General features: G+C 32.5%; 3 protein-coding genes, 1 long non-coding RNA gene and 3 pseudogenes across 4 annotated transcripts; 5 read left to right on the top strand and 2 right to left on the bottom strand.

Moving 5' to 3' along the window:
• Nucleotides 1–240, top strand: part of LOC147944971 (S-protein homolog 2 pseudogene) — a 639-nt pseudogene extending 399 nt beyond the window's left edge.
• A 5,266-nt stretch (nt 241–5,506) lies between these two features.
• On the top strand, nt 5,507–8,329 carry LOC147944970 (formin-like protein 8). Its single transcript, XM_087451425.1, has 2 exons — nt 5,507–6,798; nt 6,882–8,329. The coding sequence occupies exons 1-2, from the start codon at nt 5,771–5,773 to the stop codon at nt 8,173–8,175; spliced, it is 2,322 nt and encodes a 773-aa protein (XP_087307551.1). The 5' UTR covers nt 5,507–5,770; the 3' UTR covers nt 8,176–8,329.
• A 794-nt stretch (nt 8,330–9,123) lies between these two features.
• On the bottom strand, nt 9,124–10,908 carry LOC104789755 (uncharacterized). The gene is made up of 3 exons (XM_010515401.2): nt 10,668–10,908; nt 10,354–10,574; nt 9,124–9,179 (listed from the first exon to the last, which is right to left on the bottom strand). Exons 1-3 carry the CDS (start codon nt 10,877–10,879, stop codon nt 9,124–9,126), a joined length of 489 nt encoding a protein of 162 aa, XP_010513703.2. The 5' UTR covers nt 10,880–10,908.
• Nucleotides 10,909–12,680: 1,772 nt separating this feature from the next.
• On the top strand, nt 12,681–14,878 carry LOC104788103 (putative L-type lectin-domain containing receptor kinase V.2). Its single transcript, XM_010513789.3, has 2 exons — nt 12,681–14,184; nt 14,279–14,878. Exons 1-2 carry the CDS (start codon nt 12,681–12,683, stop codon nt 14,758–14,760), a joined length of 1,986 nt encoding a protein of 661 aa, XP_010512091.2. The 3' UTR covers nt 14,761–14,878.
• An 82-nt stretch (nt 14,879–14,960) lies between these two features.
• On the bottom strand, nt 14,961–15,656 carry LOC147944969 (uncharacterized; annotated as a pseudogene).
• Nucleotides 15,657–18,301: 2,645 nt separating this feature from the next.
• On the top strand, nt 18,302–20,126 carry LOC147944968 (uncharacterized). The gene is made up of 3 exons (XR_015558000.1): nt 18,302–18,798; nt 18,897–19,714; nt 19,815–20,126. It is a non-coding gene; the product is annotated as an uncharacterized LOC147944968 (long non-coding RNA).
• Nucleotides 20,127–20,210: 84 nt separating this feature from the next.
• On the top strand, nt 20,211–22,220 carry LOC104788101 (chlorophyll a-b binding protein 7, chloroplastic-like; annotated as a pseudogene).
• The last annotated feature ends 1,474 nt before the right edge of the window (nt 22,221–23,694 follow it).

Below are 23,694 nucleotides of genomic sequence, written 5' to 3'. Positions count from 1 at the left end.
AGATGAAAACACTCATTTTTTAACCCATGCAAACCGATGTCCTTGCGGTACAAAATTTTTGTTCAAGTAAATACCATCAGTTCTAGCAATCCATGTGCGTGTTTGACCACATCGTTTTCTAGCAGCACCTCTGTATGCTCTCCATATGCTCTGATGATACTCCATTTTTGGACCTTGCTTCAAGTGACAAGCCCATACTATTCTTTTGGCATGAACCTCTTCAAATTCAAAAGCGAATGACTCATTGAATTTCACATCACGTGGACCCATTTTTTTGTTTTGGTTGGATGTGCAATCGACTTTGAGAATGCTACCACGACCGAGTTCGTTTCGTAGTTTTAAAGTGTTTAGGGCGCAGCCAGAGCCTCCACATCGTTCAAGCTGACTATTAGAATTACTACACACAATACCTTCATTCAAACCAAAACACATAGTAATAGCTAATACAAAAACTATAAGATGATTCATTTTTTGGATTTAAAATGTAATTCGGAGTATATATGAATCTAAAAGCAATGTAATATTTGTAGTTTTTTTGTTGTTGTTGGTGATAATAAAATTCAATGATTAGAGTAATAACTAAATTTAATCATAGATATAAACCACTTAAATCTATGGTCAAGGAGAATTAGGTGTCGAAAAGTAAGGTCAATCAATAAGATTAAACGAAATGAATTACTTTTGAAAATAAATAAATTAAAGGTTAGAATATACGAAATAGGCATAAAATGCAATATCTACGAACTGAGCTGCATAAAATATGTACATTTGTATTAATCTCAAACTGAAATAAAAAGAAAGCAGAGCACAATAATTAGGTAATTAGCACGATTAGAAAACTGAGTCTATATTTATTTATTATTTTTTGGGTCAAATTTATATAGAGATTACGTTCAAAATTTCCTGATGTGTAAACCTAGAGAAGACTCCATCTAACGTAAAAGGTTTTACGTACTGTACTCACACTGAAACCTCTTTCTAAAATGGGGTTTTTTTGTTTGTCAAAAACTAACATATTAACTTTTTATTGTTGAAAAATAAGGTATTTTATTATAACTTTTTGTATTGTCGAGATATTTTTAAAAAATTGTTTTAAAAACTTGTTGTTTATAAAATTAAGGGCAAAAGAAGATTTAAGTATAAAAGAATAATTGGAAAATTGTAATCAAGAAAAGTATGCATATCAATATAGACCCAAAAAAAAATTGTCCTTTTATTGTCAATATCCCCAAAAGGGTTTTTAATTTGGTAAAAAACTATGCGCCAAAAGATTACGTGAACTTGCATAAAAGATAGTAATAAAATTCTGATCAATTTACTAATGATTATGATTACTTATTAGTATATATGAAGACCATTAGTGTTGTTGACGCAATTGCTATATATACTACTATTATATAGGAGTAATATAGTTTATTAGAGCTTCTTCAATGATTGCCTCTATATTTTACTCCAAATATAGAGATCTCTAAAAATAGAGTAGAGGTTTACTCCAATGGTTATTCTATTTCTTACTTTAAAATAAATAATTTAAGGTTATTATATATGTTTATCTTGTTCTTAATTTCTTATATAGTTCTTTAGTTCTAAAATCTACAAATTATGTCTGTTTATTTAAATTTTAACAAAAAAAATCAAAAAAATTAAAATATTATTAAAACTAAACTTGAAAATAAAATTTTATTACATCTCATAAATAGAAATCAAATGACTAATACATTTTTTGTTTAAACACTATCATTAGTGTACTTTTCCCACAAATGATCAATTAAAGCGTTTCAAAGTGAAAAATGAGCGTCTCTATCTTTGATTTGTCTATATCGAGCAAGAAATTCTTGAAATCGAGTATTTTCATTATCCGCTATTTCAACTTTGGGTGCTAGAGCTTCTCTTCCAGCTTCAATTGGCGCATTAAGATCACGCTCATCTTCGATTACCATGTTATGTAAAATTATACATGTAGTCATTAAAGAAACGAGTTGATCAACAAGCTCCTTCGGCATCTACTTCATTCGGACAATATTTTGATAATCTTAATGGATCCGGAAGCGATTTACCAGATTATTAATCACTAGTTTATGATGTATTAAGTTTATTTTGGTAACAACTTGTTTTTATTTGAGTTTTCTATTTCTATTTTAATTTATGGCACTAGTTATGTATTTTATATTTAATGTTTGTTATATCATTCTATTTTCTAAGTTAAATATATGTTATTGTTGTGTTTTAATTTAAAATAATATATTTTTGTTTTTCTATAAAATTATATAAGTGTAAATTCCTATTAAATAATTTTTAAGGTATAAAATGATAAAATATGATAATTGAGGGATTACTTTGTAAATAAAAAAATTCTACTCTAAAAGTAGAGAAATGAACCGTATTACTCCAAAAGTCCACCAACCGGGCATAGTACCTCGTTAGCAGAGGGCCCTCACAGCAAAGCCCATTGCCAAGGCCAGACCCCCAGCTTGGAGTAACACTGTTTATTTCTCTATTTTTAGAGTAGAATATAGAGTACTATTGAAGATAGTTTTACTCCAAATATAGAGTTTGGAGTAAGAAATATAGTACCATTGGAGATGCCCTAAGTTGAGAAATTAGAATGGTAGAGTTGACTTGTTGAGTTTTTCCATTGTGTTCCTACTTTTCTTAGACGAGTATGTTACCGCGTTCAACATTTAAAGTTAGACGGCCGGCCATAGCTTTATACTATAAGATTCTTTTGAAAGTTAACCATACCTTTTTGTTTTACACGTTCATAATTATAATAATGTTCCATACATTTGATTATGATTAACAATTTAGCATTACCATAAATTTTATTCATATTTTGTGTAGCACAATGGTGATGATCCACTATCATTTGATTTCATTCCCTATTCCTTTGACCAATTGAGATTACGTTGGAAATTATATATATATATCTTATAAAATAAAAGAAGGTTTTTTCTAACTTTGTTTAACAATGTGACATTTTGCACTCTATATTTGTGATACATGTCATTCTCAATAATTTTACATTTAACATTCTATTTTTTTTACTTTATTTTATTTGTATCTTATATGGTGTATAGTTTGTTAAAAAATATATAATTGTTGTATAGTTTGCTTTTTGAATTTCAACATTGTTACAAAAATATCTTCCTTCCATTTTTTAGTTTTAGCATCTAATATATTTCATAATGAAATCATACATCATAGAACCTAAAAAAAATATACTGATCAATCCAACTAAAAAATATAAACAAATTAAAACCAAATAAAAGTAGAAAATTGTTTCATACTTTTAAAGTAAAAACTGAAACCAAATTAACTTATGATAGACTAATTTAAAAATATAGAATATTTTCAAATATATATATACAAATCATATTATATTCAATAATCATATATCATGTATTAAAGATACAACTCAAATTTGTATTTAATAGTATCATATAAGTTACAGTTTGACTGTCTTTAAAATATATGTACTAAAAAAATGGTATCAAACATAATTTTTTTATCTCCCCCAAGAAATAATAGAAAACAATAGGTTCAAAATTGATTTATTGTTAATTATACTATTTATTTTAAAATGATTAGAAATAGAGACAATTTATAGAAGAAAAAAATATGTATATTAAATTTGACACACTTTTATTTTCATGAATTACTATAAAAAATTAGTTAGACTTAGAGTATAAGATATATGTTTTGTGATATCGTTTTAATAAATTATTTTAAAATTGACTTATCATATTAAAATTATTTGTTGTTAACTATTACTTTTAGATATGAAAATAAAATTAATATATAGGACAACATAATTTATCTATCAAAGTAAGGTATTACACTTTTTTCTTAGAATATTTATCAGTTTTTTTTTCTTCCAAAAAAACTATACATAAATTAATTTATCATAATTATTTAACAAACACACAAAAATTAACTAACTTTGCTGTAACTAATTGTCCTATAACTATAAAATGAATTCATACACTTCAAAGTAAAAACTGAAACCAAATTAATTTATGATAGACTAATTTAATATAAAAGATTTTCTAATATATAAAAACCTCACATTATATTCAATAATCATATATATTGTATTAAAGACACAACTCAAATTTTTATTTAATAGTAATTTATAAGTTATATTTTGATTGTGTTTAAACTATATTTACTAAAAAAAACATAATAGTATCATAACATAATTGCTTTATCACCCTATGATATAACAGAAAACAATAATTTCAAAATTTAATTTATTGTTAATCATACTATTTATATTAAAATGATTAGAAGTAGAGACAATATATAGAAAATAAAAAATATATTAAATTTCACACACTTTTATTTTCATGAATTTTTATAAAAACTGGTTAAACTTATAGTATAAGATATATTTTTTTGTGATATTGTTTTAATAAATTATATTAAAATTGACTTATCATATAGAAAACTATTTTTTGGTTAACTATTACTTTTAGATGATGACAATAAAATTAATATATAGGACAACATAAAATTATCTATCAAAAAAATTAGGTAAGATCTTACACTTTTCTTTCTAGACTAATTATCAATTTTTTATTTTCTAAAAATATAAAAAATATAATTTATCTTAACTATTTAACGAAAATACCATATATAGTTGACTTTGCTATAAGTAATGGTTTTATTACTAAAGTAACATATTGTTTAAATAATTTTAACAATATATTATAATCAAAAATATTTAATAATATTCACTTTAACTTTCCTCTTTTTCATGATCCTTCTATGAAACACTATATAACATATATTAATTATAAATTGTAGTTGCACTGTAGTATTATGAATATTATATTTTTAAGACATATATTAACAATTACATTTGTACATTTCATATATAATTGAATAAAAACTTCATTTTATATTTTAAATTAATAATGTATATATAAATCATGTATCGCGTGGACTACTTTCTAGTATATGTATACATGTATAATATTTTTGTTATCCGTTGAGTTTTTAAGGAATCCTATTAATTCGTTCGGTATTCGATATTTGTTGGTTCGTAGAATTGAATTTTTCCGATGATTGATTTCAACGTTCCCAAGTTCCAAAACTTTGTATTTTTTTACAACCCAATCATATAAAATGTGAATTCATTTAATTGCCATAGAACTTTGCACTCTTCTTCTAAGTTAATAATCATTGAAACCATATCTTAAAATGGGAATGTGTGTGTTTTTGACTTCCAAGGCGTCATCAAAAAATATTTCTAGAAAGAACAAAAAAGATAGCAATACCACTACTTTTTGGACATAGTCAACGATAACATCAACCGCACCAGCTCCATTTAATAAGTCCCATCTTCACGAAAACGAGTATAACTAAAATTACCTAAAACACCCTTTTATTTTAACGTATTGTTGAATAAGTCAATTCCATTAACAAGGGTATTTTAGTCATATTTGTAAATAGAACCGACCCGGGAAGACGTAGTAGAAGAAGAAGAACAGATCAACTAATCTCTGCTTCAACTAAACATTATTACCAAAACCTCCAAATTCCCAAATATATTAAAATACCTACCAAATTACGAATTTATATACTTTTTAATTTACTTAAACGAAACCTTCCGTTTTAAGTTCCTGAGATCTTTGGGAATTGATTTTTTTTTTTTTTAGAGAAAATAAACAAAAACGTTACTTTAAAAAAAATTCAAAGTATTCATTTTTTTGTTGTTGTGTATGTGTGTTTCCTTTATTGATCTCTCTGTAAATGAGCTAAATCGTTAATGGCTGCCATGTTCATCAAGAAACCATGGCCTTTTCCTCTTCATCTAACCCTAATTTTCTTCTTCTTCTTCATCGTCCCTTCCTTTTCTCAATTCGATTCTCCTCAAAATATCGAAACTTTCTTCCCAATTCCACCACTCTCCCCTGTTTCACCACCGCGTATCTCACCGTCGTCAAACTCATCTCCGCCGTCGAATAATAATAACTCCTCATCTTCCGATAGAAGCACGATCTTAAAAGCTGTCCTCATAACAGCAGCAAGCACCGTACTTGTAGCAGGAGTTTTCTTCTTCTGCCTTCAGAGATGCGTCGTCGCGAGACGGAGACGGAGAGACAGAGTCGGACCAGTAAGCGTCGAGAACAATTTACCTCCGTATCCTCCTCATCCTCGGACGACCGCGGCGTTGGCGACGACGACGAGTACGACTTTGGCTAGAGAAGGTTTCACGCGGTTTGGTGGTGTGAAAGGTTTGATACTTGATGAGAATGGTCTCGATGTGTTGTATTGGAGAAAGCTACAGAGTCAGAGAGAGAGAAGTGAAAGTTTCAAGAAACAGATCATCACCGGAGAAGAAGAAGAAGAAGAAGAAGACGAGAAAGAGGTCATCTATTACAAGAACAAGAAGAAAACAGAGCCCGTCACTGAGGTTCCTCTCCTTAGAGGAAGATCATCAACTTCTCACTGTGTAATCCATAACCAAGATCATCACATCCCGGTGAAACAGAGTGAACCTGCACCACCGCCGCCTCCACCACCGCCAATTCCGTTGAAACAGAGTGCACCAACGCCACCGCCACCTCCTCCGATTAAGAAGGGTTCTTCACCATCGCCACCGCCACCTCCGCCGGTGAAAAAGGTCGGAGCTTTATCGTCATCAGCTTCGAGACCACCACCTGCGCCGGTTAAAAGATCAAGTGGAGGAGAGGGTTCGAAACAGGTAAAGCTGAAGCCTTTACATTGGGATAAAGTAAACCCTGATTCTGATCATTCAATGGTTTGGGACAAAATCGATCGTGGCTCATTCAGGTATGTATACACACTTACACAAATCTATATTTCAATCATTTGAAAAATAAAACCCTAATTTTTTTTGGTTTTGTACTTTTCAGTTTCGACGGCGATTTAATGGAAGCTCTGTTCGGATACGTTGCCGTGGGGAAGAAATCACCAGAACACGGCGATGATAAAAACCCTAAATCATCATCACAAATCTTCATACTTGATCCGAGGAAGTCTCAAAACACAGCGATTGTGCTCAAATCATTAGGTATGACACGTGAAGAGCTTGTTGAAGCACTCATGGAAGGAAACGATTTCGTGCCAGACACGCTTGAGAGGTTAGCTAGAATAGCTCCGACGAAAGAAGAACAATCAGCGATTCTTGAATTCGACGGCGACACGGCAAAGCTTGCAGATGCAGAATCGTTTCTGTTTCATCTTCTTAAATCCGTGCCAACCGCGTTTACGAGACTGAACGCGTTTCTCTTCAGAGCTAATTACTATCCTGAGATGGCTCACCATGGTAAGTGTCTACAGACTTTGGATTTAGCTTGTAAAGAGCTAAGATCTCGTGGCTTGTTCGTCAAGCTTTTGGAGGCGATACTTAAAGCTGGTAACAGAATGAACGCGGGAACCGCGAGAGGAAACGCTCAAGCGTTTAATCTAACCGCGCTTTTGAAACTTTCGGATGTTAAAAGCGTTGATGGGAAGACTACTCTGCTTAACTTTGTGGTGGAGGAAGTGGTTAGATCAGAAGGGAAACGTTGCGTTTTGAATAGACGAAGTCATAGCTTAACACGAAGCGGTAGTAGTAACAGCAGTGGCGGTAATAACAGTGCTCAGGTTATGTCTAAAGAAGAGCAAGAGAAAGAGTACTTGAAGCTTGGTTTACCAATCGTTGGAGGGTTAAGCTCTGAGTTTTCAAACGTGAAGAAAGCTGCTAGTGTAGACTATGACACAGTTGTTGCAACTTGCTCGGCGCTTGCGGTTAGAGCGAAAGATGCAAGAACGGTGATTGGAGAATGTGAAGAAGATGGAGGAGAAGGAGGTAGGTTTGTGAAGAAGATGATGACGTTTCTTGTGACAGTAGAGGAAGAAGTGAAAAAGGCGAAACACGAAGAGAGGAAAGTAATGGAGCTAGTGAAACGTACAACGGATTATTACCAAGCAGGAGCTATTACAAAAGGGAAGAGTCCTCTTCATCTATTTGTTATTGTTAGAGAGTTTCTTGCCATGGTTGATAAAGCATGCTTAGAGATTATGAGGAATATGCAGAGGAGGAAGATTGGGAGTTCTGTATCGCCTACTTCGCAGCGGAATGCGGTGAAGTTCCCTGTTTTGCCTTTGAATTTCATGTCGGACAGAGCTAGGAGTGATTCGGGTGGGTCGGATTCTGATATGTGAGTGTCTAGATTTGTTAATTTGTAAATAGTAGGATCATTTTGAGTATTGATTGTCACTGAAAGGTATTGAATTGTTGATAGATTTGAGACAGTACTCCAAGGCATTGGGACTTGAGTATACTTTTGTTCCATATAAGTAAACAATTTTTCTTGAAGTTCTTTTTACATATATGTTTATGAACTGTTTGATGATTGTAAATGTGAAAGTGAACATTATAATATTACACACTAGTAAATAGCTAGTCTGAACTTAATTAGCTAGGTTTATTGAAATTAGCTAGTTCTGATGTTTTCGCATTTGGACTGTTCATGTTGGAGATTACTTGTGAGTTGATGAGAGGCTAGGGCACAGGTGTGTTGAGGAACAAGTAACTTTGGTTTTGAAACTGGGATTGCTTTGCTCGCATCCAGTGGCAGCCACTAGACCAAGCATGTCAAGCGTGAACCAATTATTAAACGGTGTAGCTAATCTCCCTCATAACTTTCTCTCTAGTGGACGTTAACTAATGATCATTTATATTGTAGAGTTGAGATCGCAGAAAGAGAATGAAATGGTTGATCCTCTGTTTCCATTAGTATTTCTCTATATTAAATCTAGGATATCTTTTAGAACATATCCACCCACCACTAGTTTCATCGAAAAGGTTTTCACCAAACAAAAACAAAAGTAAATCGAATCTTAAAAGACTTCACAAGAATATAACTAAATAACCACGAGGTGGTGAGCTAGTGGTTCTAGCCTTGGTGGAAGAGTCGCCCCAAGCGCAAGAATTGCTCAGCTTTATCCCTTTGGCCACATGGGTATGAGTCCATTGCTTACGGCCCATTTGCATAACCGGGGGACCCTACCCGTGGGATGCCCTTTCTCAGAGAGATTAGTCTCGGATCCTTCATGAGTCTGAGGATTTACTCTCTGAGTTAACAAAAAAAAAAAAAGAATATAACTAAATCAAAAATTAGTGCAGGTAGGGTTGTTCCCAAACTTAGTGGCCTTGGTTTCAGAACCTGGCTCGAACCGCAACGTGGTTTCATTACACACATAGCTAACGAATTATGTATGTATGAATCAAACAAGGTTGCTTCTTTGTTTCCATTAATAGTGACAATCGAAACATCTTATATTAAATCTAGGAAATTAAATAAGCAAAGTATAATGGTAAATAATCAAGTTATAAACCAAAATAAATATCCTACTATATTAATATTGAGAAGTACAAATATGAAACTAACCTTAAAATGTGTAAAAAATTACATTCAATTGCCATTAGAAAAAATTAATTAAGCTTAATTAACTAATTTAAATAAATATAATTAAATTAAAAATAAAAAAACACTCACATGTCAAATTAAAAAATCTAAAAAAATCTAAAAAAATATTTTCTCTCTCTCTCTCTAATAAATTATGGACGAAATTAGTAAATTTTTTTTAAATATATAAACCAATCAGAATTTTAAAAACTAAGATTTTATATCCAAGTATACAATACAATTATTTTTAATAACTAAATTCGAAGATTTTGTTAAGATTTCAAATTATGATTTTCCTATCATCTTTATTTTATTTTATTTACAAATTGTTTAGAACTTTCATATAATACTTATAATTAATAAAATGCATATTTTTTTCTGCATATGTTGTGATTTGAATTTTTTAAAACGAAAATATATTACTCAATGTATGAAAATGTGTGTTTTAATTTTCACATTGGCGGACTGGTAAAACTAAATTTATATAGATGATAAATTAATATTTTTTATTTTCTCACAATTATAACATTAAAATTACTATTTTATATTTCACATAATATGATACAAATATAACAAATAAACAATATAAAACTGTAATAATACGTCAAAAATAAAATACTATAATATTCTAAAATAATTAGTATTCAAATAGACTAATAAATTTTTACATAACAATTTAAAATAAATATTATCTCAAACTAAATTTTTATTATTATATTATAAAATTTTTTTTAAAGTGTTGACCCGTGCTTTAAGCACGAGATATATTCTATTTTGTCAATTAACTTAAAGAACTCTTTTCAAATAACCTAAAAAGTTGGTGAAAAAAAGGAGAATAAAATCTATGCACGTAAAACCAATAAAAAAACTAGTCAAAAAGTAGTGCAGATAGGGACGTCGTTCCCAAACTTAGTGGCCTTGGTTTCAGAACCTGGCTCGAACCTTAACGTGGTTTCATTACACACATAGCTTATAACTCCCCTCTTCCCTTTTCTACAATCCGTAAGAAACAACTTCGATCCAAACTTCACTTTCCTCTCGTCTTTGATGTCTTTGATAATATTTTCGCCAATCAAACCGCCGATATCTTCTTCAGAGATAGCTGCTGAAACCCTAAGTTGTTGAGGCGAGCCGGATTTGAGATCGTTGTACCTATATTACATTCAAGCGATTTCAATCAGGATAGTTCATTAACAATTTTAAATAATACTAGAAGATTGAGTAAAAATATATACTATATATAACCTTTGTTCGGACGAGGTAACAAGAGTAATATTCTTGTAAAACAATGAAGCTTGAATGTCTCCTTGAAGACATATAAAGTGATCAGGAACCCTTATCAACAAATCCCAATTTGCAGTGAGACGAGTTTGTGTAATATTACGCACCGTAAAATCCATTGAAGCTATTTCTATATTCGGCACAGGACTTTCTAAGCTCACTGCAACATAAATCATTAAGCCAATGATACCGGCCACAGAAATAAAGAAGCAGACTACTACGATCATGTCGTAGCAGCAGCCTCGTGAATTTGTTTCTGTGTCTCCCATTGTGGAGCAATTGATTTAAAGATCGAGAGAGGGTTGAGATGGGAAGGTTTTTATATGTACTAGTGGATTATACCGGGCTAGAGGGTTAAGACGGAGTATATTAGATTTATTTACTATTTTGATATGAAGAAGATATATATTGTTTGTTATTTTGTAGATCCAAAAACAACTACACACATATTCATTAAATTTAAAAATAGACAAATGATAAACTGATATATATATATATTTTTTGTGCCAAGATAAATTGATCTCTTAAACTTAATATTTGACTTTACAAAATAAGATCTCTTTAACTTAACGTTTTGGTTTGTTTTAATTTTAGAAGCAATTTATTCACCTGACTACATATTTAACATTAATATACAATAAAATTTTAACGGCATATACTTTAAGTTATCATTTAGCTAATATATCACCATATATTTTTAATATAATTGTTTGCATGTTATTTTTCCCTAAAAACTTATGTAAATCGTTTCTTAAATTCAATGTTTCTATACTGAGTTGTATCTTCGTGGTTCTGTGTAATTTCTTTGTATATATATATTGAGTTGGAGGTTTTAAAAGAAAACACTTTGTTTTATTGACTTCTTTACAAATGGTAAAAAAGCAAAAATACAGTGATTATTTAAAATTATTTAACTTAGTTTTAAATTATTTTTAGTTAGTGAAAATCCCCCTTAGTTTAATATGCATATAGAAAAACTATCATGATGTTGTATTTAACATTGTAATTTAATTTGAACCAAAAAACATTGTAATTTTCATGCTTAGAGATTATGAGGAATATGTAGAGGAGGAAGATTGGGAGTTCCGTATAGCCTTCTTCACAGAGGAATGCGGTGAAGTTTCCGGTTTTGCCTATAAATTTCATGTCGGACAGAGCTAGGAGTGAAGGTGGGTTGGATTCTGATATGTGAGTGTCTAGATTTGTTATTTGTAAATATTAGGATCGTTTTGAGTATTGATTATCACTGAAAGATATTGAATTGTTGATAGATTTGACAGTCCAAAGCATTAGACTTGAGTATAATTTTGTTCCATATAAATGAACAATTTTGCTTGAAGTTCTTTACATATATGTTTATAAACTGTTTGATGATTGTAAATGTGAAAGAGAACATTATAATATTACACACTACTAAATCGTCTGAACTTAATTAGCTAGCTTTATTGAAATTTTTATTTTACATACTAGAAAAGAAGTAAGTTAATATGTCACTTTTTTTTTTTGTCAAACAAAGAGGAATGTCACCTAACATATCTCTTTATGGATGGAGCACAAAACTTTCAAATCTCTATGGATTAACTAATGCTCCAAACAGTTTGATGCTTGTACATTATCAATGGTTATTGACTTTTTTTAATTTCTCAATTTGGGTAAAGAAAAAGCATAAGCTTTTCAAATGAAGTAGGAGTTGATTTTTGTATATGAACAAAAACATAACCATCTCCCTTAGAGGAAGTTGGAGCTATCATTTCTTGGTTTCAAACTTTTTAATAATTTGAGCATTAAAGCAAAATGGCAACTTTACGGATGATGACAACACTTTCTCTGCCTTTTTTCCTTTTATAGCAACGCGTAGTCAAGAAGAAGAACGTGTTTAGCATGGACTAATCTTGATTAAGATAATATTACTATCAAATGTTTGCTTTAATGCTTATAAATAACAAACCAAAAAAGGAACAAATCCACAAATCAATCATGTCTCTGCTTCTAAAGATGTTGTTGTTCTTTCTTCTTTTCTTCCCTATGGTATCAGTTTCTCAAGGCTCAGACCCAACCGGTGGACAGTTTAGCTTCAACGGTTTCTTGTATACCGATGGAGTTGCGGATCTAAACCCGGACGGTTTGTTCAAACTCATAACTTCAAAAACACAAGGAGGAGCTGGTCAAGTTCTTTACCAGTTCCCACTCCAGTTCAAGAACTCACCAAACGGCAAGGTTTCGTCCTTCTCCACCACTTTTGTTTTCGCAATCGTTGCAGTACGTAAAACAATCGCCGGTTGTGGACTTTCCTTCAACATCTCTCCTACAAAAGGCTTGAGTTCTGTTCCAAACATCGATCAGTACTCTTCTTCTTCTAACCGTTCTGTTTCTGTTGAATTCCATACGGCCAAAAGCGATAAACCGGATGGTGGAGATATTAATATCGTTGGTATCAATGTCAATAGCTCGGAAACAGATAGAAACTGTTCAGCTGGTTATTACAAAGATGATGGTAGATTGGTAAATCTAGATATCGCAAGTGGGAAGCCAATACAGGTTTGGATTGAGTATAACAACTCAACTAAACAACTTGATGTTACAATGCATTCTATTGAGATCTCTAAGCCCAAGATTCCTCTGATTTCTCTGCGAAAAGATCTGTCTCCATATCTACGTGAGTATATGTTCACTGGCTTCACTTCAGTTGGAAGTCCAACTTCTTCTCACTACATTCTTGGCTGGAACTTCAACAATAGTGGAGCAGTTTCAGGTATAAATCTCTCTCGTCTTCCCAAAGTACCTAATGAAGAACAAGATCGACCGTTGAGTTCCAAGATGATCTTGGCGATTAGTTTAAGTATTTCAGGAGGTACACTTGTTATCGTCTTGGTTCTTGGATTTATGTTCTTCTTGAAAAGGAAGAAGTTCTTGGAAGTTATTGAGGACTGGGAGGTGCAGTTTGGTCCACATAGGTTCACTTATAAAGATCTCTTCACCGCCACGAAAGGTTTTAAGAACAGCGAGCTTCTTGGAAAAGGAGGTTTTGGAAAAGTTTTTAAAGGGACCTTACCATTGTCTAGTATACCAATCGCGGTAAAGAAGATTTCTCATGATTCAAGACAAGGCATGAGGGAGTTTTTAGCTGAGATTGCGACCATTGGCCGACTCAGACATCCAGATTTAGTTCGTCTTCTCGGGTACTGCAGACGCAAGGGAGAACTCTACTTGGTGTATGACTACATGCCTAAAGGAAGCCTTGATAAGTTTCTTTATAATCAACCAAATCAGATTCTTGATTGGCCACAGAGATTCAAGATCATCAAAGATGTTGCCTCGGGACTGTGCTACTTGCATCAGCAGTGGGTTCAGGTGATTATCCACAGGGATATTAAGCCAGCAAATATACTTCTTGATGAAAATATGAACGCCAAGCTTGGTGATTTTGGACTTGCAAAGCTATGTGACCACGGGATTGATTCTCAAACCTCTAATGTCGCAGGTAAGTTTGCGTTTTTGTGTAGATAATATAATCAATCAGTCAATCAATATCTTTGGAACTTATTTGAGGGTTTTGCTGTTACTGTGGATGCAAGGTACATTCGGATATATATCACCAGAGCTCTCAAGAACAGGGAAGTCAAGCACAAGTTCTGATGTTTTCGCATTTGGGGTGTTCATGTTGGAGATTACTTGTGGAAGAAGACCCATTGAGCCACGAGGATCACCAAGCGAGATGGTTTTGACTGATTGGGTACTAGACTGTTGGGACAATGGAGATATACTGCAGGTAGTTGATGAGAGGCTAGGGCATATGTATCTTTCGGAACAAGTAACTTTGGTTTTGAAACTTGGATTGCTTTGCTCGCATCCAGTGGCAGCCACTAGACCAAGCATGTCAAGCGCAATCCAATTCTTAGACGGTGTAGCTACGCTCCCTCATAACTTGCTAGACCTTGTGAATGCTCGCATAATCGATGGTGGATTTGATGCATTAGGTGAATCAAGAAAGTCTAGAGAGGCAAGTAGTAACGTTTCCGTGGTCATGACGGAATCGTTTCTCTCTAGTGGACGTTAACTAATATCATTTATATTGTAGAGTTGAGATTGTAGAATGAGAATGAAATGGTTGTTCCTCTCTTTCCATTAATAGTCTCTTTCCATTAATAGTTACAATCAAAATATATTATATTAAATCTAGGAGATCAAAAATAAAAATAATTATTTTGTTTTAGAACATCCACCACTAGTTTCATCGAAAAGGTTTTCACCAAAAAAAAAAAAAAACAAAGTAAATCGAATCTTTACAGAATTAAAATATAACTATATTAAAAATTAGAGCAGATAGGGTTGTTCCCAAACTTAGTGGCGTTGGTCTCAGAACCTGGCTTGAACCGTAACGTAATTTCATCACACACATAGATCCGTAAGAAAGAACTGCGACCCAAACTTCACTTCCCTCTTCTCTTTGATATCTTTGATAATGTTTTTTCCAATCAAACCGCCCATATCTTCTTCAGAGATAGAAGCCGAAACCTTAAGTTGTTGAGCTGATCCGTATTTGAGATCGTTGTACCTTTATGACATGCAAGCGATTTCAATCAGAATAGTTCATTAACAATTTTAAATAATAGTATTAGAAATTGAGCTACAAATTGAATAGAAGATTGTTATATAACCTTTGTGCGGACGAGGTAACAAGAGTAATATTCTTGTAAAACAATGAAGCTTGAATGTCTCCTTGAAGACATATATAGTCATCAGGAAGGGTTCTAGGGACCCTTATCAACAAATCCCAATTTGCAGTGAGACGAGTTTGTGTAATATTACGCACCGTAAAATCCATTGAAGCTATTTCTATATTCGGCACAGGACTTTCTATGTTCATTGCAATGTAATGAATAGAACTAATGAAACCGGCCAAAGGAATAACGAAACAGACTACTATGATCATGTCGTAGCAGCAGCCTCGTGAATTTGTTTCCGTGTCTTCCATTGTTCAGCAATTGTTGTAAAGATCGAGAGATGATTAAGATGGGAAGGTTTTTATATGTACTAGTGGATTATACCGGGATTAAGATGGAGTATATTAGATTTATTTACTATTTTGATATGAAGAAGATATATATTGTTTGTTATTTTGTAGATCCAAAAACACACACACACATATTCATTAAATTTTAAAATAGACAAATGATAAACTGATCTCTTTAACTTAATATTTGACTTTAAAAAAGAAGATCTCGTTAACTTAACATTTGTTTTAATTTTAGAAGCAATAATCACCTGGCTACATATTTAGTTTGTTATTTATTTCTTCGTCTCCCATTGTGCAATGATTGGTTAAAAAGAGAGGGTTAATATGGAGAAGGTTTATATATATTATATATATATGTATTTTAGTAGTGATATACTTATATAGAGTCAATATAATGATACGAACAAAAAAAACATGGAGATAATAATGAATGAGCTACACGATATTCAGTACAATCCTAAGTAGAAGTTGGATATATACTACTAATATAAAAATAAAATAAAATAATAAATATGAACTCTCTTTTAACAGAAAAACTAGATTCGGACTCGCACATACGTGCGGGGTTGATTTTAAAAACTAAATTTACTAACACATTTATAATTTATTACGTACATGCGGATTATTGTAAACATATTTTTAATAAATGTTATTAACATTCATAATCCAAACTTTTTTTGTATCAGTTTAGTATTTGATTTATTTTTAATTTGGTTTAGACAAAAAAATGATCAAATTTGTTTTTGTTATCAGTAAAAACAATTATATTAAAAAATAGTAACAGAAAGATGGTATGTCTAATTTAGGACATAAAATCCATCATGTCCTGTATATGTCTCATAACTATGGTTGATTTCTTTTTATCTATTATAGAACATAGTTTAATGTTTTTTCTTTTTCTTTTGAATATTTTTTTGACATTTTTGTGTTAGATAAATTGAAAAATATGTTACATAATATATTGGAAGCATTAATTTATTTTAATTCTAACATGATCCTGGATTTTGATTTTTGAAAATTTTTAATCTCATCTTATTCCTCCTTCCATCCCGTTTCCGTCCCATTATTCTTTTCTCATTTCCTCAAAATCATGTTCCTATATATTTAGCACACAAATACGTAATAGTTTGATTCAAAACAAAATAAAGTATTTGATGAAGAAAAATAATTTCTTTGAAAGATTCAGTTAATAGAATCACACATACATGCCGTGTCAGTTAACATTCTTTTATCTCTTGTTTTGTACATGCTTATGCTAGATAAGCTGAAGAAAAAAACATATTTAAAATACTGTTGTTTTACTTTAGTTGTAACATGTTTTCGGATCCGCACATTTATGCATTGATAAAATGATAAGTTATAAGTAGTTTCAAACGTATGTATATCTTAATTCAGTATCCAAGATTTAAACATACTGTATATATGTATGTAATACATATGTTTGAAATCATAATATAAAATCATAAATATTGTTTACAGATATCTCACAATATATAACCAAATTATATTTTTATACATATATACAATTTTGTATTTAACTGCTCGATTTTAATAGATACTGATTTAAATTATTTCTATAAACATTTAGATGATTTTGTATATTAGGTAACATCATAATTTCTTGTTTCCGGATATATCTCAAAATATAAAATCAAATTAAATAAGTTTACATATATACAATTTCGAAATTAATTGCCCAAATTAAACATATACATAAATATCAAAATTATTGTTTCCTTAAATTGTTTACGCAAAACTACTTACCTTTTTTGAATTTTATTGCAGATGCTTGTTTTGATTCTGTTTGGATACAGGAGTATGAAAAACAGCTCTGAACAGTTAATACATAATCCGAACAGAATTAATCCAAGGCATATAGGATCTGTGCATTTTTATTATCAAATTTACTTTAATGTCCCTTTTGTATTGTATGCTTTTTAATTTATTCAGGGTCATTTTATGTCATATATTTCAGAATTCATTTTGCCTTGTAAATAATGCTTCCCTTTTAATACTATAGATAAAGAGATATATTTTAATAACTAGAATGTTGGTACTCGCCGCTTAGGTGATTAAATCATAGACCGAAGCGAAGCCAGAAGATCAGATATAGAGATGGATACTGCTAAAAAGAGAGACGTCGGAGATATTTTTGGTTGAGTTTAAATTCAGTATGATTAAACACATTTTTTTTTTTATTAAGACATCTAGTAACTGAATTTCATCATCATGTCATGATCGATGATGTTTTGGTACTCAAATTATATGTAACAATACTAACATGGCAAAAAAGAAACGGTAAACGCAAGCTTATTAATATTGGTATGCTCATATAAGCTTAGCTTGATACAAAACATAACATCATGATATAACAACGACACCCCTCAAGTTGTTGGTGAACAGCTAAAACAACAAACAAAAGGAGTAGGTAAAAGGGGTCAAATGTTTGATGAGTGTAGTAGCTTGGATAAAGCCACAACTATAATAAAAGAGAAATTCACGAAATGACGTGGCAATTTGTAATTTCATAATCCGTAGTCAACAAGCCCAAATAAATAATTGGGAGTTATGAGAAAGAAGAGACGAGAAACGAAATCAAAATTCACAGAGATGATGATGATGATGTCGGCGGCGGCGAGCCACGTAAGAGTGCTGCTTCCGTTACACCAGCAGCGATGGTCTATCTCAACCGGATCGGAGATTTTCCGACTGAGTCAAACAGAACCGAGGCGATTCAAGCTGACGATCGCAACGACTGCGACTGCGAAGTACAAGGGGACGAAGATGAGAGAAGAGAAGCTATCGGAGATGATAGAGGAGAAAGTGAAGGAAGCGACGGAGGTTTGTGACGCGGGGACGAGAGATCAGAGGAGTGTAGAGTCGCGTGGGACAAAGTTGAAGAGGTCTCAGTTGATCTTTGGTCTCTCGGCATTCCATGTTACCTCTTTGCCGGTGTCTTATTTCTCTCTGTTTCCTTATTAGGGTCTATCTGTAATTTTCTTCTGATTGTTATATGTTTATAGGGTATTTTTAAGCTTTGATTTCCTCATTGGTTTCCGCAAGGAATGATCTCAATTGGTATGTTTCATTTTTGTTATTATTTCTCTTCTATGTGTCTTCCAGCTGGATTTTTGTATGTCTACTAACATGGTTTTTGTATTGAATATATTGGACAGTGCCATTGGGAAGTCTTCAACATTATTTTGTCATGTTATATGCTTATGATTGTGGTTATTATTTTTTTTTTTAATGTGAAGTGTTTAATCCTACTCTCATATGCTTTTGATGGTGGTTTAGATGCTAATCACTTCTGTTTGGGATGGTGTTTTCTCTTTCTTTGTGAATTCATTATCTTCGTACATGAATTTATATGATGCAAGTAGAACTTCTCTTTGGACTTGTTTGCCTAGATTCCTTTCAAGTCTACAAGTTGTCTCAACAGGGATGAACTTGGGGTTCCATCTTTGGTTGTTCAGGTGTAATGAGCGTCTTTTTCCTGGGTTAGATTCTTGGTATTTAAGAGAAGTAAGCTGTGAGTTCCTCACTGGTTGCCTCTAGGATTGATCTCAACTGGTATGTTTCATTTTTGTTATTGTTTTCTCCTTTGTATGTCTAATTGTATTTTCCCATGATTTCTTCATCAATCAGCTTACTCTGATTCGTTTGCAATCTACTCACAATGAGATGAAAGATGATCATTACATCCTTTTAAAATGGGTTTGTACTTATTTTCTGTCTTTTTCATGATGGATGTGTATACTTAAGTAGAGTTTTTGCATTGAACATCTTCAAGTTTTTTAGGTTTTCAGGTTTCATTCCTTCTTAGATCTTTTGCTATCTGTTGATTTATATATATTGCCTGCATTTTGAAGTGTAATGTTCCTCATCTACCTCGTTCAATTCGCATTTCTGCTTATGCCTGATTCTTTTGTTAAGTCTTTTTCATAGATATTTCAGGTTACTACTTGGTTTCTTCCTTGTTTAACCATTTTAGGTGTGCTACATCTATTCCTAGTTTTTCTTTTTTTAAATCTCAATTTTACATGCTTGTGATGGTAGCTAATCTATTTATGAATTGCTTCCCATCATAATAGGTATGTTGAGTATGTGAAGGAGCCAGACTCCCTTTTTGATTTTTTGGCATCGAAGATTGAATTAGTATTTATAGATGTGGTTTTTTTTTTTTCACTTCTTCTGTTTTGGTCACCACTATATTTGAGGGATATGTGATCAGCTTTCCTTCCTTGTAGTCGCAGTTTTGGATTCCTGCGTGTAGATCGTTGGGTAACAATAGTCCCTGCCTTTCAGAAGTCTAGTAAACTTGTATATTGAGATATAGACGATATACTCGTTTCGTATCCCTTACCTTGTACTTGATATTAAGAGAAGAGAATGTGTCTTCTGTAGTAGCTGCCCCTATCCGTTTGTGTCTCTCTACAGCTTATGTGTGAGATCCTTCTTTAAAAACAAACAGAGGAGGCAGACAGACTATGAAGAATATACAAACAGGTTTCAGAACTTCAATAGGAGGGCTTGCGAGTGGGCAATCTGTTGTTATTTTTTTGCCTCAGAGTTCATCGTTGTAGCATTGTTGATTTTTAATCTCTTCTCAACTGGTAGCAATCAAATGCAGCAGACAATATAACAACCCCAAACTGCACATAATACTCTATTTTTTACAGTTCAAAGGCAGTGTCAAAATTACAAATCATTGATATGTTGACTAAAATTGAACTCCATAATCACTTAGTTTCCTAAAAAAAATTCAACAAATATTTATAGATTTTATGACCAAAGAGAAACTCGTTTGAATAGATTTCCGGTTTAGCTTAACCTTTGGTATATACTATTTGGTGTTTCTGATTAGTAAATTCTCATTTAATCTTCCTTCCATTGAAACTTTTGTTCAAGTTTCAAAACTACACAAAGCGACATCTTTTGGGAATTGTTCATGGATCTATCGACCGGCGCTGGACCCAAGTAGATGAAGCATCTGCTTGCGGTCGTAAATTATATAGGCATATAATCGGCTTTTTCTCCAAGAAATGTTCCTTTGTCCTAGTGGTTTGTTCCCTATACCATAGTCTTAACAGATAAGGGTTCAAATCCCTGTCATGCGTTTTTAAAAAGAGAATTTCGGTTTTTTTATTTTAACTTTTCCTGCTTTTTTTAGCTCGCCGGAGTGTTGGTTTTCTCGGCGATACCCTTCACGGCGGTTAAAGCAATTGCGAACAGCTCATTGGAAGCATCTTTGCGGCGGAGATTGGAAGAGAAAAAGAAAGAAGCCGTTGAGAATTCTTCAAGATTCAAAGCTAAAGCTCAGAAGGCATATTAAATACTTTGTGGATAGATTATATAAACATTAATTTGGCTAATCAATATTAATTCTCATCATCTTACAAATTTTCTTGGTTTGTTCTTTGTAAGTGTGCAGCAAGTGGTATGGAGAAGAACGTCCCCGTTGGTTTGGTCCAGTCCCATATGATTATCCTCCATACCTTACAGGAGAACTTCCAGGGGATTATGGATTCGACATTGCAGGACTTGCCAAGGATCGTTTGTCTTTTGATAAGTACTTCAAGTGAGTCCTTCTCTTTTATAATTTTTTTTAACCTTGTTCTGTTTTAGTTTACAACTTAGAATCTAACTGTGACTGTTCCTCTTGTTTTGTTTTCTTCTACCAAATCATATGAGAAATATTCTGTTGAAGTTGACCATTGTTTTTAGTAAATTAGTAGTTAAGTCCTAGCGCTTGTTTTGCAGCTTTGAAATACTTCATGCTCGTTGGGCCATGCTTGCAGCGTCGGGTGCTTTAATCCCTGAAATATTTGATCTCACGGGAACTTTCCATTTTGCTGAACCCGTATGGTGGCGAGTTGGTTACTCGAAGCTTCAGGTTTCTTTCAGTAATTAGCTCTCTTTTTTTTCAAACTTCTTTCCCCATCTAGTATCAAATTCCTAGTCAGAAGCATGACCACGAAGAGGACGCCTTTGTTTTTCACCAGGGAGAAACGTTGGACTACTTGGGCATTCCAGGGCTGCACTTAGCTTGAAGCCAAGGTGTCATTGTAATCGCCATTTGTCAAGTACTCTTGATGGTAATACATTTGAGAGACATCAAATACACATTTGCTTCATCTCGTACATAAATACACCCTCTTCAAAAAACCTTTATCCTCCCGCATGCATACAGGTAGGACCGGAATATGCAAGATACTGTGGCATTGAGGCGTTAGAGCCACTGGGAATATACTTGCCAGGGGACATAAACTATCCCGGAGGGACGCTTTTTGATCCCTTGAACCTCTCTGAGGACCCGGTAGCTAGCTTTTGAAGATCTTAAGGTTAAGGAGATTAAAAACGGGAGACTAGCTATGGTCGCGTGGCTTGGATTCTATTCACAGGCTGCTTTCACTGGAAAGGGTCCTATACACAATCTTGTTGACCATGTCTCTGATCCTTTACATAACAATCTGGTAGCCATGCTTCTTCAGACATGAAGAGACTACTTTGTATGTACATATGTCAAAAAGACAATGCGTGTATATGTTTAATACCATATGTTACGTAGTATATGATAACTATAACCAACACATATATTTCTAAATACTAAATCCTGTAATTGGCAACTTGAGGAATTTGAAAAAAAAGAACAATCAATATAATGTGTATGTGTTGTTTTAAGTCTTAAACAGGTTCATAATATAGGACGATCGATATATGTGTTCCGGTTTTGTGGATTCTGAAACGAGTGATCACTAGTATAATGGGATATTTTTATTCCCTCTTTTGTAAGTTGAAGCGCATCGTTATCACTTGTTACAACTTACAAACTATATACTGTAAACACGTTTTATATATGGTATGGTGTCTTATTAAATTGGGACATTGGAGTCCAAAGAAAAGGAAGATGATGATGACTCACGAGTCATGATCATGACCAAGACATTCTATTAGTTTTTTTTATGCTCTTTACAACTCACTCGATATCCAACCTATGTAGAATTTAACTAATGTTTTTCCTTTAAAAAGTTTCAAGATTCTATTATTCTATAGACTAGTTAATTTGCACATTACACACTTGACAAAAAAAAAATGTACATGATATTATTGGTTAATATAGTGGAAAACTGTTGTACCCTCGTAGGTAATGCGTAATGACTATTTTGTGCAGTGAACCATTCTCTAAAAGTCCAATAAAGATATATCAACTATTTTGTGGGATTAATTACAGAATAAGACATTTTTTCTAGTTTCTTATCAATTTAGGACTAGTCCGTGCTATCGAAACTAGGCATTTTCTCACAACGCAAATGATGATTTTACTCTTCAGAGCAATAGAGCTTCTTTTTCCTCGTAATCTTCTTCATTGATGTTCTTATTTGGTTCTTTACGATCTTCCCCTTTGCATAAAAAAAAAAAAAAATACATCTTCTCTAACGTCTGAGAAGTCGTCTTGTGAAATTTTCTCTTTGTTTGCCATTTGTGCAACGATTGATTATCGAGAGAGGGTTAACGGTTAAGATGGAGAAGGTTTAATATGTATTTTAGTATACGTAGTAATATTGCTTAAAATCAAATCTATGTTACTACAGAGTTAATAATACTTCGAAAAAAATCAAGGAGATAATGATGAATGAGGTACGTATAAATTGTCAATATTATCTCCTTCCTAGATTAATAAAATAAGCAAATTCAAGTTCTAAAACCATATAAATCGTTAATTAACTTAAAAAGGAATAAAATCAAATATTTACAATATTAACAAGAATGACTAATCAAAAATTAAAGCAGGTAGGGTTGTTCCCAAACTTAGTGGCCGTGGTCTCAGAACCCAACTCGAACCTCAACATGGTTTCATCGCACGCATAACTCATAACTCCTGTCGTCCTTAATCTATAATCCGTAATAAACAAGTGCGATCCAAACTTCACTTCCTTCTTGTCTTTGATATCTTTGATAACGTTTATGCCA

The sequence above is a fragment of the Camelina sativa genome, chromosome 5, assembly GCF_030686135.1.
Source record: "Camelina sativa cultivar CO46 ecotype springtype chromosome 5, ASM3068613v1".
Lineage (NCBI taxonomy): Eukaryota > Viridiplantae > Streptophyta > Magnoliopsida > Brassicales > Brassicaceae > Camelina > Camelina sativa.
The sequence above is the reverse complement of the archived record's forward strand: the minus strand, read 5'-3'. Positions and strand labels throughout refer to the sequence as shown.

Bases quoted from the DNA above. Each gene is read 5' to 3' on its own strand.
- LOC147944970 (XM_087451425.1), top strand. From the start codon at position 5,771: ATGGCTGCCATGTTCATCAAGAAACCATGGCCTTTTCCTCTTCATCTA. The intron at 6,799-6,881 runs GTATGTATACAC...TGTACTTTTCAG, and splicing joins ATCGATCGTGGCTCATTCAG to TTTCGACGGCGATTTAATGG.
- LOC104789755 (XM_010515401.2), bottom strand. From the start codon at position 10,879: ATGATTTATGTTGCAGTGAGCTTAGAAAGTCCTGTGCCGAATATAGAA. The intron at 10,575-10,667 runs GTTATATATAGT...AATGTAATATAG, and splicing joins GTTACCTCGTCCGAACAAAG to GTACAACGATCTCAAATCCG. The intron at 9,180-10,353 runs GTTCTGAAACCA...GGTTCGAGCCAG, and splicing joins CACGTTAAGGTTCGAGCCAG to GTTCTGAAACCAAGGCCACT.
- LOC104788103 (XM_010513789.3), top strand. From the start codon at position 12,681: ATGTCTCTGCTTCTAAAGATGTTGTTGTTCTTTCTTCTTTTCTTCCCT. The intron at 14,185-14,278 runs GTAAGTTTGCGT...TGTGGATGCAAG, and splicing joins TCAAACCTCTAATGTCGCAG to GTACATTCGGATATATATCA.